The sequence below is a fragment of the Dicentrarchus labrax genome, unplaced genomic scaffold (assembly GCF_905237075.1).
Source record: "Dicentrarchus labrax unplaced genomic scaffold, dlabrax2021, whole genome shotgun sequence".
Lineage (NCBI taxonomy): Eukaryota > Metazoa > Chordata > Actinopteri > Moronidae > Dicentrarchus > Dicentrarchus labrax.
The window spans coordinates 30,010,777-30,027,151 of record NW_026136705.1 but is presented as its reverse complement, the minus strand read 5'-3'; the positions used below and the strand labels follow the sequence as shown (position 1 = coordinate 30,027,151).

General features: G+C 39.4%; 2 protein-coding genes across 3 annotated transcripts; both read right to left on the bottom strand.

Annotated features, from left to right (window-relative positions):
• Positions 1 to 903: 903 nt before the first annotated feature.
• On the bottom strand, positions 904 to 7,333 carry LOC127364304 (G protein-activated inward rectifier potassium channel 3-like). 2 transcript variants are annotated; one of them, XM_051401720.1, is made up of 4 exons: positions 6,664 to 7,333; positions 4,203 to 4,491; positions 2,207 to 3,410; positions 904 to 1,403 (listed from the first exon to the last, which is right to left on the bottom strand). In XM_051401720.1, the coding sequence occupies exons 2-4, from the start codon at positions 4,395 to 4,397 to the stop codon at positions 1,207 to 1,209; spliced, it is 1,596 nt and encodes a 531-aa protein (XP_051257680.1). In that variant the 5' UTR covers positions 4,398 to 4,491; positions 6,664 to 7,333; the 3' UTR covers positions 904 to 1,206. The 2 variants fall into 2 exon arrangements, with proteins under 2 accessions (XP_051257680.1, XP_051257681.1); XM_051401721.1 differs by having other exon boundaries at positions 4,203 to 4,374; positions 6,730 to 6,769.
• A 122-nt stretch (positions 7,334 to 7,455) lies between these two features.
• On the bottom strand, positions 7,456 to 16,225 carry zw10 (zw10 kinetochore protein). Its single transcript, XM_051401718.1, has 16 exons — positions 16,051 to 16,225; positions 14,920 to 15,054; positions 14,713 to 14,814; positions 14,315 to 14,392; positions 13,728 to 13,887; positions 13,298 to 13,450; positions 12,374 to 12,571; positions 12,098 to 12,234; positions 11,810 to 11,992; positions 10,995 to 11,218; positions 10,699 to 10,770; positions 10,440 to 10,609; positions 10,128 to 10,258; positions 9,762 to 9,893; positions 8,712 to 8,914; positions 7,456 to 8,045 (listed from the first exon to the last, which is right to left on the bottom strand). The coding sequence occupies exons 1-16, from the start codon at positions 16,153 to 16,155 to the stop codon at positions 7,925 to 7,927; spliced, it is 2,304 nt and encodes a 767-aa protein (XP_051257678.1). The 5' UTR covers positions 16,156 to 16,225; the 3' UTR covers positions 7,456 to 7,924.
• Between the last annotated feature and the right edge of the window lie 150 nt (positions 16,226 to 16,375).

The following is a 16,375-nucleotide window of genomic DNA, read 5'->3' as shown; positions in this document are numbered from 1 at the left end:
TCTATATGTATATATATATCTATATATACATATAGATATATATATGTATATATAAATATATATTTATATATATATTTATATATACATCTATATATACATATAGATATATATATGTATATATAAATATATATTTATATATATATTTATATACATATATACATATATCTATATATACATATCTGTATATATATATATATATGTATATGTATGTATATATATATAGATAAATGTTCCCTTATTGAGTTTGTAATCTACATTTGTTCCACTAGACTTAAATTAAATTAATTATTAAGACAACAGTTAATAAATAAAATAGGGTTGTTATTCAAACCGGTTCATACAAGCACAACTGAAACAATTCGTCAGCAGACAGAAAATTACCTGGCACCTAGTTTGATAATTGTTTACTGTGTGGCATTAGTCGTGATCATTTTTATTTATTGGTTTCGATTGTTGGTTGGATAAAACATTGTGAAAGTGAAAGTGAAATTTCACTGTACTACAAACATTCCTCTGCCAGCTGTAGTTTGTTACCAAGTATCATTAATATTAATTCATGAATGAAATGTGTAATAACAGAACACTGTCAATGTTCAACCTGCTGTATAATTAGTACTAATACTTATAGTGTATTTTGCTGGTGGTACTAGTACAACAACCACAGGTAATGTCAATGGAGCCAGTTCCATCAATAAAACCGTTGAGTTTAATCTGTGGACCTTTGAGTTAAGACACAGAGAACTGGGTTCAGCAATTTATTGTTATTATTGAAATATAAACACAAAACATTTTATAATGTAACACAGATTAAAGAATGGAAACATAAAGCCAACCCTTATTACATTAACAGAAATAATGCTTTGTGCATCAGAAAGAATGTGTTGATGGAGGCATGTGGTTGTTTTTATTGAGAGGATATTGTGTTTGAATAGTTGTTCTTCTGTTTTCTTGTAGATTTATTTTTGTAAATCAAAGTTTTAATGATTTTGTTCGGCTGCTACCTCGGCCAGGTCTCTCTCTTGTAAAGTAGTTTTTTGATCTCAATGGTAAAATGAATAAATAAATGAACAAATAAATAATGCTGCCCTGAGATTAATACTCATGAAGTATGGTTGTCATAAAGGGAATATCACAATCACTGTAAGTCACTCATTATATTCCATGTTAATGTACAGAAACAAGAACTGTTCGTTTAATCAACATTTTCTAAAACACCACTTCTCGTTCCTTGACCGCGCTCCTGTCTTTCGCACCGAGTCCGCACATTTGGACCTCAAAGGTTTTGTCAAATGCGCTGTAGTCCACACGAAACGCCCCTTTCTCCAAAGAAATGCACGACTCAAATCGGTGGCCCCAGAGGACCTCATCCTCCGTGTAGGACGTCCTCGCCTGGCATGTCATACCTGCAACACAACAAAGCATCAGAGGGTCAATAAATGTGACTTTATCGGAAAAAAAGACCTGAGAAATCAGTTCAGAACAGCATGTGTCCACTTTTATGCAAATACAATTTAAAACTCATCCTTTTCTCTGTTTCTGGACCTCCATCCAACTTTTCAAAAATACTAATTTAAGGTACTGTCAGCGAAGTAAGTAAGTGTCTTAAACCTGCACAACACACAACTTGTACCATACTGAATGCTACCCACATCGTCTAATCTCATCACAAAGCCAAATAGACCTGATTGTAGGATAAAATAAAGGAAATAATAAGTAATATGATATGATTAATAAGGCAAGTTTAGCTAACTGAGTGTTCAGGTCTTCAAAAAATATTTAAAAAATATAATTTCAAAACAAATTGCTTCAGCCTACTGTGTATATTTTAAAGTTTTCTTACATCCCCTAAAATCAAGAAGGCCTTGCGAGGCCCAGTGAAGCTTAGTTGGGGTTCCTACCCTCATGTTGCTCTATGGTGCCCTTCCAGTGGACAAAACACGATAAAGTGCCCTCTAGGATGCCATCCTAACCCAGACTAATCAGTCCACCACTGGCTGGCATCAAGTCTGAGTCAGAGCTGTATCCTGAAGATCAATGCAGGTTTAAACCTTTTAAACCAACCACATTTCATATCAGATGCACCATTTGATTCTTCTTTCAAGACAGAAAAGGATCTAAAAATGCAACATTCCTAAATGTAGCTGCTTTACAGTGCACATAACCTTAGTTGGTGGACAACACAAGACTTAAAAATACTTCTACAAACCCGAAGCCTCCACGATGCCCTCCAGGATGACAATGATCTCAAAGGTCTCCCTCTTCAAACGCTCGGACCCCACCTCCCAGAAGGGGCTGTTTTCATTGATGACGTGGGTAATGGTCTGAGGTTCCACCAGCAGCAGCCTGTCTCCCCCGGTGTCGTAGCCCAGATTGATTTCTGACTGCTCCAGTGGGATGAACTCGCCCTCCTTGGTCTGCCGTGACTTGATCAGCTTGGCGCGGATCTTCGCATCCACCATGTGACTCTCTCGCAGATCCCCAATGCGGAAGAGCATGCACAGCTTCTCGTCACGCTCACATATGACGCAGTGCTTGCTGAAGATCAGCGTCTGGGCTCTCTGCTGCGGGCGGGAGATTTTAACAAACATGCAGCCCACCATGAGAGCATCGATGATGGAGCCGAGGATGGATTGGACCATCAGGAGTATCGTCCCCTCAGGGCAGTTGGCCGTCACCATCCTGTAGCCGTACCCGATCGTCCTCTGGCTCTCTAACGACAGCAGCAGGGCTGAAAGGAAACTGTCTACGTTTTCAAAGCAGGACTTCCACTGTGGATCGTGAACGTGTGCAATGTCGTCACGCAACCAGGCACCGAAGAAGTAGATCCCACCAAAGGCCACCCACGTGAGAATGTAGCACATAGTGAAGACGAGAAGGAACCAGCGACACTTGAGGTCGACTAACGTGGTGAAAATATCTGAGATAAAGCGGCTCTTGTCCGCAATCGGTCCCAGATTGACCCTGCACTTGCCATCCTTGGTGACGTAACGCTGGCGCTGATTGCTGGCAGCAACGTGCAACGAGTCCTCGTCGCCCAGCAGCTTACAGCGCTTCTTGTGACTCTTTGAGATGTGCAGCTTCTCGATTGCAGAGACGGGAAGGCTGCTGCTGCCAGTGGAGCCTCTCGATTGCCACCTGGAGCTGAAACGCTTTAGGTGTCTGCTGCGATGCAATTGCTGAGGCTTTGGCATCTCTTCTACTGGTTCCAGAGGAGCTGCTTGGATAGTGTGCTGCTGGGGTGGCTCTTGCTTAGCCAAAGTCAGAGCCTGAGAGGACAGACTGCAGGGACTCTGGGTCCGGGAGGGAGAGGCCTCCTGGGACGGGGGGAGTGATGGGCAGTTAACGTAGTTGTGGATGAGAGAAAGTCTTTTTGTGGTCATCACGGAAGCAACAGCGGATTTAGCTGTAACCTGAAATGAAGGAAAACAAAACCACATGAATAAACAAGTAGATACATAATTTATGTCAGACTGAAAGCTGTCCAAACCTACAAAATGTGGCTCTGGATGCAGTGTTCCCATTGGGTCCTCAGTATTTAAAAGTTACTCGTTCTAGTGTCCGGTGCTATGATCAATCCTTGAGGCTACGTGTCTTGTCTTGTTCACTTTGTGGTAACTTTTATAGACAAGCAGAGACCATGAGTCAGGCTGCATCTAACCTCTATAAACAGATATGAATGCATAATCTGTAGGTGAGGGACAAGATTTTGGTATCAGAAGTGTCCTGGTCTTCATGTATAGTCCAAGAAGTATTGACTAATCACGTTTGAGCGGGCTTTGGTTGCATGCAGGTAAACAGTCCGTGTAGAGAACAAAAGAGGTGGAAAACATTGGCGGACATGCAGGACGTGTATGTGGGATTTAGTGGCATCTAGTGGTGAGATTGCAGATTGCAACCAACTGAAACTACGGTGGCTGCAAAACTCATGAAAAAGCAAAAAGGCTCTTATTTACTACTACTATAGAAACATGGCTTCAACATGGCGGACTCCGCCACAAGAAGAACCCGCGCCCACAACAGTTCTTAATTTCAGGTAATTAAACACTAATGAAAACATACCCATGAATATTATATTCCATTTCTGCCAATAGATCCTCTTAAATGTTACAAATTGGACCTTCAAGTTGCTGAATATTGTTTTTTTTAAGTGAGGGAAGGACTTAAAAAAACCACAGGGCATCATATAATATAAGGAGCTCTACCTTGCAGGTGTAAGGAGCGTACCGGATGGACTCTGGCTGTGGTCTGGGCAGGTATGCCAGCAGATGTTTGGCGGTGAGGGTCTGCGTTGGGGGGATGGAGTTCCTGCGAGGCTCGATCCTGATGGGGCTCCTGATGTGACTCTTGCACTCGGCGTTCTGTAGCGTCTCTCTGCTGCACATCACAGTGGAGATCATTGCTGAGGTCTTCAGTGTGTGTGTGTGTGTGTGTGTGTGTGTGTGTGTGTGTGTGTGTGTGTGTTGTGTGTGGATTACGCCACAGGTTTTACTTCTGTTCAGCAACGAAATGAAATCGAATTACGTCAGATATTATATATAAATATTATTTATTACAGCAACTAAATCTCTCTTGTTAGTGCTGCCTCAGTACTTCTACAGGTACAGGTATTATCTGCTTATAATTCATGTGTTTTAAAGTGTACATTTCAAAGATATTGATGAAATCTTTGCTTCATTCTATGCCGCTTTTTCCTTAATTGACCCCTTTTCTATCATTTATTAAACTGACTAAGTGACATACTTTATGTATATTTCATATTATATTAAAAACTGTACAATGAACCCAAACAGTGAACTCAGTGATTACAAGAATTATGTTTAAAACAAGTGACTTGGAGGAATATTGAGCAGATTATTTCCTATTTATGAAACTTTTAATACAATTCTCTGTCTGTATTATGTATTTTGCCATTTTTTAACAATCATACAGACTTAGTAGGCTTCTCTTTTTTTTTGAAAAACTGAGTGTTTTGTCTGATGCTTGGCCCTTGTTCTATTGGACTATTTACTTCATATTCACTTTTCATCACAAAAGTGAGCCAAAAGCTGTGATCCAGACCTACTGTGCATATTTTATAAGTTTTCTAGCACGCCTTAAAACCGTGAAGCTTTGGCGACCCCTAGTATACTAATACTGTTGTATTCAATAACTGTCGGTGAACATTCGGCCCCAGTTTGGTGACATTCTGATGTGATAAGACAGACACTTTCCCTTTTGGAGGAGCCTAAATCATCACTATTTTCATTTTTTGGGGGAGAATCCAAACATCAGCTTAGTAAACTAATATTTTAATTCAACCATGCATTTCAAAAATTAGACTGATCCTGTGCTGAAGTCGTGTGCCGTGCTACCTCGGGTATCTCAAAAACTAAAGCCTTTTTAGGGATTTGTGGAAATGGATAAGAATACAGTCATGATAATTAATACTGTGTCGAGGGTTTTTGATTCAATGTAACATCTACAGGATTTACATTTGCATTTTCATCTTGTTGTTAACTCAACCAACTCCCTTCCAAGACAGAAATCCAGATACGAGCCACAGATCAACGTTGTGTGATAACGTGCCAAAAACAAATGTTTCTTTACTTTCACATCAGCTCAACACGAGGTTTCATCAGTCTGAAGTGGGCTGATCAGTTTCTGAGTCACTGCTGCAACTTATTACACATGTAGGGATTATCACTAATCCTCAAAAATTAATCGGAGAAACACCAAGGAACACGGTGGATTTGAGAAGATTACCGACTGTATATTCAGCAGAAGGCTTAGAGAAAGTATTGTCCAGATGTGGCCAAACAAACTGGGGTGAATTCACTCGTGTGCTACAGCTGAGGTAAGACAGCTACATAAGTATGTCTTTTGAAGGAAGTATTCCTCATTCTTACTCCATCCACTCATGAATATTAGACAACTATGTCATTTCTTTGCAAGAAAAAAACTAAATTCAGCTCACAGAACAATACTGAAGGATGCACATCAGAGGAAAAGACTCTGAAAGACTCCAGGTTAATTTGTTTGGCAGCAAATACTTGGAGTTACTGTAATTAAGTGGAAGAATACCTTCATGAACTTATTGGAAATTCAATTATTTAGAGAAAATATGAGTTGTTTAATCCTTTTGTTGATTAACAGAGAATTAACCAGAAATTATTTTGATAATCGATTGACTGTTTTTGATTAAACATCCTCTGCTTCCTGCTTCTCCAACGGGAGGATTTGCTGCTTTTTCCTTGTTTTAATTTATAGTTTACTGAATATTGTTGTTATATGACATTCACAAACATCAGCTTTGAATCTGGGACATTGGAAATAGCATTTTTTCACTATTTTCTGATGTTATATCCACAAAAAAAAAAAAAATCAATTGTGAAAATAATAGAATAAATAATGAAAAATTATGTTTGCCCTTAAAATTATTTGGAAATTACCTGTAAAATAAAAAGATACCAAAAATACATTTAATCTACCACAGTGTTTTACAGCTTAATTACACAACATAAACAGTTAAGTAAGTTTGAAGTAATTGAGTGTAAAGTAGTAACTAACATTACACTAATATTAACATTTTTTAATATTTGAAATGTTAAAAGATGAGAAAGCCTCACGATCTACAGATAGCTGAAATTGCTATTTTCATTTGAACAATATTGTTAATATACTTACAAAAAAATCTTGTTTTTTCTGATTTATCCTCCAAAAATAACTCTAGAAGATAAAACAATGACAGACCTTTGTAAAGCATAACTCCAGATGAACACAGCTGCTGGCAGATGTGAACCTCCTTGTTGGAGTCATCAGGTTTGATCAAAGGAAGGAGGAGACGTGAATCCAGATGTTTATCTCCTCCCCCCCGCCGAGCCAATACTGACAACTCTCAACCCCCAACGTTAGGTCTTAGCTTAGCATAAAAACTGGAAACCACTAGTATGATTCTGTGCAGCACCTCTGAAGCTCATTAATGAACTCGTTATATCTGGTTTATTTAGGATAAAACAAAGGAACATTTAGAGGGAAGCAGCTGATGTCAACCCTTTAATAACATTCAACACAGCTCAAACTCTATAAACTACAGACTATACTCCGTTTTTATACGTTAACAGGCTCAGTCACCTCAGTAATCTCAGAATGTCTTTCTATCCATTATGTTGACCAGTGCTGTTATTTTAAGAAAATGTCTGTCTGAGTAAAGTAATGGACTTCCTTAAGAGGGTTGAGAGCCTCTGCTCTAATAGATGGTTCATAAAACTAAAATAAAAACAAGATTATGAAATTCCTCGACTGTGTAACCCTGCAGGAGCAGCCGGGGACTGAGTCACTCCACCTACCGAGTCACAGAAACCATTTATAAAGACACCATGTTTAATCTTCTGTGACAGTATAAGTATAAAGACAATCATTATGTACAGGCAAGGTCGGCGTCACCATCACATCCATTACAAACAGTCTGGAAAAAGGTTCTGAAAAGTTGAATCTTTTGGTTTATTTGGTCAAGTAATAAATACATTATAGAAGAGTTCAGTTGGAAGGCTTGTACAAGAAAACAAATGGAAGGTCCAGGGTTTGTCTTTTTTAGAGCTGGATGGTTCATTAATTCAAACTTTAATTAACAACGTGCAGCGACACTAACGCTGAATACGACATCACATATTAGCAGATGGCAGCCGCTGGTTACACAACCTCAGTTGGCTGTGTGGAGATATACGTTGGAGGATGTAAAGAAGCCTCTGTGTAATCTCTGCGGGACTAATTGCAGTTGGAGAAGGATTGATTACAACCAGCTTACATCCTCACCAGAGAGGGCAAACTGTTCCACCTCCACACATTTAAAACGTATGTTTGTTTATATTCAATGAGACCGTAAATGGAAATGAATTAAGGTGTGAAAAGTGCTTTTAGTATCTTTCTGATGTTCCATCCCGAGCATCTATTTGATTTTGGTCAGCGCTACGGCTCTCCTCTCGGTGTTCTGAAACAGAGCCCGGATCAGATTCTTCACCTCCGAGCTGGAGAACTCCACGGCCAGCGGACCTTTACCGTCGGCCCACCTGTGGGGAGGAATCAGACACATCAGACAGGCACACGTACAACAGCAGGGTGGTAACCAGGAGCTCTACTTTCAGAGCTGAAGGGGCGTTTACTCGTCATGAGGAATACTTCTGAATGGATCTGTCAGGTTATCGACTTATTGAACATATACGGACACGACCTTCCAATGTGACCCCAGTATAAAACAACAGGTTTAGGAGATTTCATATCACAATACCTCACACAGAGCAGATTGTTTATCATCCAGAGAGATTTTCATGCAATTTAAAATACTTGAAATGAGCTTAAAATACAAATTTAACTATAAAATAGAATAAGGTAAACCAGTGCAGTACACAGGAGGAGGAACAATGACTTCAGTATATATAAATAAATACATACAGGAATAAAAAAAGAACAAATAAATGCTGAAATAAGTCAATAAAAGTTGATAATTTTATATTTATCACATTCATTTCTACATTTTCATACACACATTTATTTATTTCTGTATGTTAATGAGGCAGGAGGTCCTAAGCTGCTCCTCCTCCATAAATATTATTCACTGTACTTAATGAATTAAAGCCTGAATCTATTATTACTGATAAAAGTAACTACAGCTGTATAAACATATTTAGGGCATTTTATAGATTCATTGATACTCTCTCACCGCGTTTCTGTCTCACCTGTCTACGATCTCCTGCAGGTTGGCCCGCAGCACGATGACCAGCTCCTTGAAGGTGCTCCACTTCTTCACGTAGAGGGGAACCTCCTCCTGGTACTTCTTGTTCTTGTTCTCCTCCGCCAGAGGGATGAAGACGAGCGGGCCCTCCTCAATGATGGTTTGGCACAGAGTGTGGAGGTGCTCCCCGTCCTCGGAGGAGATATCCTGCAGGCAGTTCAACAGTCATCATCCATCATATAATAATCAGGTACTCTACGAGGTCGTTTATTAGTGTCTGAACTTAATGAACTTGGGTTTTATCAACCTGGGACAAACAAACAATCTGACCCCTCCTACTGATGGAATCTGTGCTGTAGAAATTTAGATCCATTACAGGTGATTAAACTCGCTTTTATTTGCTAATTTACTCTGCTGGGACGATATGCTTATCACTTTCGGTGCAGATATGATACGTATTGCAATTCTTTGTCTAAGTATTGTGAATTTTGCTCTCTTTTTTTAACACCAGACCATGGAAAAAAATTGAATCATAATCTTCTAGAGACTGTAGATCATGGGTCATATATCTGAAAACAACAAACATCCCATGTCAGTCAATAAAACATTTTATTTATCATTACTATACTGCAAACAGTGGTCAATTAAATACTTGTTGATGTAAAACTGTCACATTCAGCCGTTCCCGCTCATCAAGAGAGAGCTATAATAATAATAATAATAATAATAATAATAATAATAATAATATGACAAATATAATGTGCAGTATACTGTATGTGTCTCCTACTCGAGGCGGCTGTATTTTTAAAGACGTTGAGAACTTTGAGCTGGTCAGAGAAGCAGATTGAGTTAACAATGTGAGGTCTGCAACTATTAGTTCATTTCCAAAGAGAATAAGAAATACGTGCCTGTAAACATGAGCACATATGTGAAGTAAAACCACAGTTTTACCACAGTAACACTGTTTGGAGGAGAGCCCCAGAATCTTCGTCCATACGAACCAAATCTTAAGTTTATGTGAAAGGACCATAATGAAAAACAATAAAAGACAAACCTCCAGCATCATGATTTTGGCGATGACCTCTGTGATGGCCGTGTTGAGCAGGTTGCCCATGGCTTTACAGTAGATGCTGACCGGGAGGACGTCCTGCCACACTGTTCCCAACTGCTTCAACTGATGGATGACCTGCAATCAAGCACACAGATAGTGAGGGGCTAAGCTAGAATTAAAATTTTCCAGGACAACATAGATTATTATGAGGATATTTGGTTATTTTTATCCATTTCATGGTATTTCCGTGATTAGAAAACTAGTTTCTAAATATCCAGGTTTTCCAGGATGGATGGAAAACATCGAATGCAGCCTCACAACTGACTCATTATTAGAACAAATGTTATTTTGGAGGCCTTTCTCTCTCACCTGTCTCACTGCCTTGCTGGCTGCAATGTAGTTGTCTTCATCGTCCAGGTTGCAGAAGTTGTGAGCGGTGGAAAGTCTCTCTAACAGTTCAGCTCTCTGGACGTTCATCTGCGCTAAGAAACACTGGGCACCTGGAGGGAAACGACAAGATCAGCATATTTAAAAGGCAATCTGAAGATTAGACAATAATATTTGGAAAGTTTGGAAAGATTTCAATAAAATAAAGCCTTGTTATAGACAAATGTGTTGTGAGTCACCAAAATGATTAGGAATCAGCTTCTGGCGACTAAGAAGACAGTTGTTGAACTTTACCCAGTTTCCTGAATCCGGGCACCATGTCAACAAACGTTGCAACGCCCTCGCTGAGTGGCTGAGGCAGGTGAGCTCTGAAGTGGTGGCCCAGTGTGAGCAGGTGGTGAGCCAGGTACATGCAGTTGTTGTGCTGGATGGCCGCCAGGTGAGGGAACTTGAGCAGGTTCTCCCTGGATGGAGAAACAAAAGGCAACCATTTACACCTTCAGGGGAAATCTCTGTTATTCTTCTACAAGTTATAAAACAGAAACATCCTTACTTGTGGTACGTCGGTACGACATCGTAGAACAGCTGGAAGATGTTTCTAACGGTGAAGAAGAGTTGTAGCGCACTGAAAAGAACAACAGACAGATTTATTCACTCTTCTATCAAAATGTATTATGGAAATTTCCGGATCCCGTGAAGTTTGATTAAGCCTGAGGTCTAAAGCTCTAGAAACACGAGGTTAAGTGCCTCATACGTTGACAGCCTTCTTGTCAATTCGGCATCAATATAATCCATGAAGTGTATTCTGTACAAAAATCATGCATCAGGTGTTTGAGCACCATCACATACCATTGTGTGGAGCTCCCAACGGCTTCACACAGGGTGTTGAGTGCGAGCTCCATCAGCTGCTGCACTGACTCACTGATGCGACAGGCGGGCAGACACAGACTCCACGCAGACAGCTGCTTCGTGTTCTCCATTATCAGCTCCTCCTTTGTGGTCTCTTGCTTCACCTTCACCTCTGAACCTGGAGCGGGCAGCTTGGGAAGACGCAGCTTGTAGTCTGGTGTGATCTGACGGAGGAAGATTTAAAATAAATAAATAAATGGAAGCAATTAAATAAGACAAACAAAAAGCATCTGCAGATTTTGGGGGATGTATCACACACAGCTGGAGATTTAACACAGCTCCGGTACAGTAGGAGTATAATTAATAAAATTATTTGGACTTTGCCTGACTCCGGTCTGGGATCAGGTCTCAGTTACTAGGAATCAAGTAAAGATCAAACATCTGTATCACACAATAATTCTGGCAGCATCTTAAAGACTTAATTCTGTACTGGCTCCAATAACAGACACATTTTCTTTCTGGTTTGGAAAAGCGAGGGTTGTATTATAGTTGAGGACTAAAGATTTACATAATCACAACAGAACTTATCTCTTTATATTGAGCGGGTAGTAAGTGTGTGAGAAGAGAATAAAGAGAAGGAAAAAGTAGCTGCACAAACATGGGATTTACATTCTGCTTCAACTATTTAATGGTTCACTTGTATCACAGAAAAGGCTTTAAGGTTAAGAATTCCTTTCCTTAAAAACTATGCCTAAAGTTTCTTGAACTGACTCGATCCCCAGTCTACACTCGCCCCCCCGCCCACTCGCACATACTTTGACGGTGTTGTGCATCTTGGAGGTCATGAGTTTGCGGGCGGCCACGATCACATCTTTGCACTTCTTGCTGGCAAAGTGACAGTTGACGTCTCTGGCGTATTTGAGCAGGTCCGTGGAGTCGCCCTGCAGAAACTCCAGCTCCTTCAGACTCTTCTCAAACTCCTCGGTTTCTTTAATCACCTTCAAAACAAACAACAACAAACACAGAAATATACATTCAGTAAGAATGCAACTCTCTCTAAGGTTACACAGAATGTGCTACACACGCTGCCGTTGGCTCCATACAGTGTTGTATTTCTCCAGCTGGCTGCTGTTGGTCGGGATGGAGTAGAGCAGACACTCGTGGATGATGCACTGAGAAATCTCCTCCCAGATCAGTTCCCCCAAGATGGCCGACAGCTTTTTATCACCAATGGACACATCTGAAAAATAACAGACGCATTTACAGACTTTTCTTCCTCGAGCTCATTGTGTAATCTTTTAGTAAAGTCTGGATAATAAATCTCATATTCAAACTGTCACTTTATAATATCTATATATTCTATATGAGCCTCACTGTACCTAGCAGGTGTGTGTGCAGAGTCTTGAGCACCAGGAGCAGTTTGCTGTAGACCTGTGAAGGAGTGGATCTCTCTTCGGTGCTCTCCTCCAAACAGTGCAAGGCGAGGGTGGTTCCCTCGCTCTGCTGCTCCGTTACCCTGACGCACAGCGACGGGTACATCACCAACGGCTTCAGCATGGTCTTCAACAGCACCTGACCTGGACCACAACAACAACAGAAGTCAAGTTTACTTAGATAGTGCATTTAAATCCACCACGGTTGTACAAAAGTGCTGCACAAATTAAAGCAAAAGAGTGGTAAAAAAAAGACACATTAACAACAGCAAATATGTATGAAACAGAAACAGAAACGTGGAAAAGATTATACAGTGTTAAAACCACTAAGAGCAACTAAAGGACATGTACATCTTGAGTTTTGTCTTCAAAGCGTCAGCCGTTAGAAAACAGACCTCGTACATACATTGTGCTTTAGAGATTGGTCGATAGATTTATTATCTTATTGCACACACAGCGCTATAAATGCATACATCAGCCCATAAGTTAGAAGAAACTGCAGTGTAGTGACGCCAAATATACGCAGTGTCTCAATTAGAGTTAAACTCAGCACAAATGTTGGTCACATTAACTGGAATTAAGTGTCTGGTTCTCACATTTAATATACCGAATATAATGACACTATAATGCAAATCACGATGTATTTATTATATTATATAGTTATTATTGTTAAGACATTTATTTTCTGATTTGTTATTCAGTGAATTATATTTAAAGTTCAATAAATGTATGAGGTTTCCAAAGTCAATCAGTAATCGTGTTAATAAATGTGATCTCAATATTAAGATTATTATTTTTACCATAATCGAACTATCTGGAAACACATCTTTAATAGATTATAAAAGCACTGCATATTTATCAGTGACTTACTGAAGAGTTTGATCTTGTGCTGAAGGTCTCCCTGGATGGCGAGAGCTTGCAGGACGCAGCGCAGCAGAGGAGGTGGAGTCGTTTCCCCGTCCTTACTGCTGGCGTGGCTCAGGTTCAGCTCCACCTTCAGGAAGGACTTCAGACCTGCGGGCTCTGGGGGCGAACATCCAAACAGTCACTACTAATGCCTCAGACGAAATATACAAAACAAGACATGCTAACAAGTAAAAGCTTTATAAGTTATATAATGAAAGGTGAGCCAGTGAGAGCACCATCTTCTGTATAATCAGTATTATGTGTATACCTACGTGTAGACACTGTACGGAGAAAGCTTATTTAGTTTGATGAAACTATTATTTGGAGCAAAAAGTTCAAACTCTGACACACATGTTGAGAATTTTAAACCAGTTTAAAAAGGAGGAAGTTTCACCCTTTGAAGACGGTAACCTCCAGATGACGAGGCCCTTCCATTCGTCTCCCAGGTGGTAAATTAAGTTCTCTCTCTGCACCGTCAGCTCAGAGCGGAGAGCGCTGAGCAGCGGCAGCTGGGACGTCTTCCAACCTTTGAGTGAATCCACGCTGGCCCGCGCCTGGAAAAAAAACCTTTCATATCAATCAGCCTGTTAACGAGGAACTCAAGGAACACGGTTTCTATAGATCTGTATACATGTAGAACGTCAGTAATCAGATTTCTTCCCTAACTTTGACCTTATTTTACTTTATTAAAGCTTCTACACAGAAGGTGTTTCAGATGTCACTTACACTGAAGGTCTATTTTCTGACAGTATTTACATTTATATTTGCTTTCTTTTGTTCTCTGTCCTGTTTACTGAAGCCAAATGATGCCTACAGCAAACATTTTCTCTAACAAGTGAAAGCTGTTTTTCAGACAAAAACTTACAACATGCAGAAGAATCTAAATGAACTCCGTTTGTATGTTATAGTGTCAGTTAGTGATGAATTACCCTGCACCAGTTCAGAGTAGAGGAAAGGTTGTGTGATGTAAACAGCTCTCACCCGTTCCAGCTGGTTGGCAGCGTCCACGTACTTCTTGTCCACTAACGCTTTGTTGAACTCCTCCATTGCGTTGTGAAACTGAGACACACAGAAACATTCATTTATGTAAATGAAGGATTCTCAAAATAAAAGTTCCTCTGCTGATTCTGAGAGATTTTATTTAATGTGCGGCCACAAACTTTATTCTGTTTCTGTTTTAGGACAATGCATATCATAACTTTAATTATGAGCTCATTAGAAAATAAACTAATAGAAAAATATACAATATAATAATCATTTTTTCCTGAAGTTATTATATTTTATTTATGATATGTTCATAATTTTGTTGCCATGTGGAAACTCCCTGAAACTATTAATTAATGACTCCACTACATCTTATTTAAGGTCGTCCGTTGTACCTCTTTCAGGTGTCCGAGCATTGTTATGATGATAGTATTTTTCTCCAGCTGCTGCTTCAGCTTCGCGTACTCCGCCACAGCGACGTGGATGTTCTGCTGCACCTGTTCGCACAAACAAACAAACAAAATAAATCTTTAAATCCGCCTCCAGTACAGCGGATTCGGTCCGTTCTGCTCTTCCAGGGAATATTTATGTGTCTCACAAACCTCAGTCTCAATGCAGTTTTTAAGGACATCCATTTCTTTGGAGACCTCGTCGACCTGAACCATCAGCTCCTCTGATCCCTGGAGACTGGGCAGGAAGTCGGTATACCTCTTGTTTATCATGTCGCACACTTCTTCCTATAAACAACAAAAAAACAAACACATGAAGGAAGTTAACAGATTGTTACAGCCACTATAAGTATACTCTCCTCCACCTGTTGAAGTAAATATACCATTAATAACAGAACATACATTGGTTATAGTGTTTTAATCTATTGAACAGCGGTTGCAGCTGTATTGATCACATAATAAACATAAACAAACACATAAACATAAACAATGACATTTACAGACAGCAAGACAACAGCGAACAATCCTAAAGATGCTGGATCATCAACCCACTGTAAGACACCATAATAGTGTTAATATAATAATGTTAATATAATAGTGTTAATATAATAATGTTAATATAATAATGTTAATATAATAGTGTTAATATAATAGTGTTAATATAACAGTGTTAATATAATAATGTTAATATAATAGTGTTAATATAATAATGTTAATATAACAGTGTTAATATAACAGTGTTAATATAACAGTGTTAATATAATAATGTTAATATAACAGTGTTAATATAACAGTGTTAATATAATAGTGTTAATATAATAGTGTTAATATAATAATGTTAATATAATAGTGTTAATATAACAGTGTTAATATAATAGTGTTAATATAATAATGTTAATATAACAGTGTTAATATAATAGTGTTAATATAATAATGTTAATATAATAATGTTAATATAATAATGTTAATATAATAATGTTAATATAATAATGTTGTTTATTTCACCTGTATTTAAATTAAAGGAGACAGCTAACACTCACACAAACACACACATTAAACCTGAGTGTTGTCTGTTCCCGGGAGAGCCGCTAAAACTAAACTAAACTAAACTAAACTAAACTAAATTAAAGTAAAGTAAACTAAAGTAAAGTAAATTAAAGTTAAAGTTAAAGTAAACCCGCTCAGTAAAAAGTTTCCTCGATGCTAACGGCTAGCGGCTAACATTAGCCACAGCTCGAACCTATACTCGGCGAGTGCTAATGCTAGTTAGCTCGCAGACTCTACCTTTGTGTCTTCCACCTTGCGCGACATCTTGCTGATTTTCCCGGACAGGTCTTCTTTCTCCAGTTTGCCGGAGCTGGCCAGCACGTCGGTCACGAACGACGCCATGCTGCATGCTAACGGTACCGGAGCCGTTAGCGTCACCACAACAACCGGGAACCCGCCGGGCCTCCTGATTGGCTGCGAGACGTCACCTGACTGCACGCCCCGCCCGGCCCCGCCCCGCCCCGCCCCCTACACGACTTCTTCTTCTTCGTTTATGGGTTTGATGTGGAATTCAGTTCAAATCAGCTTTTTTTATTTTTTCATTAAATAAGTAAATAAATCA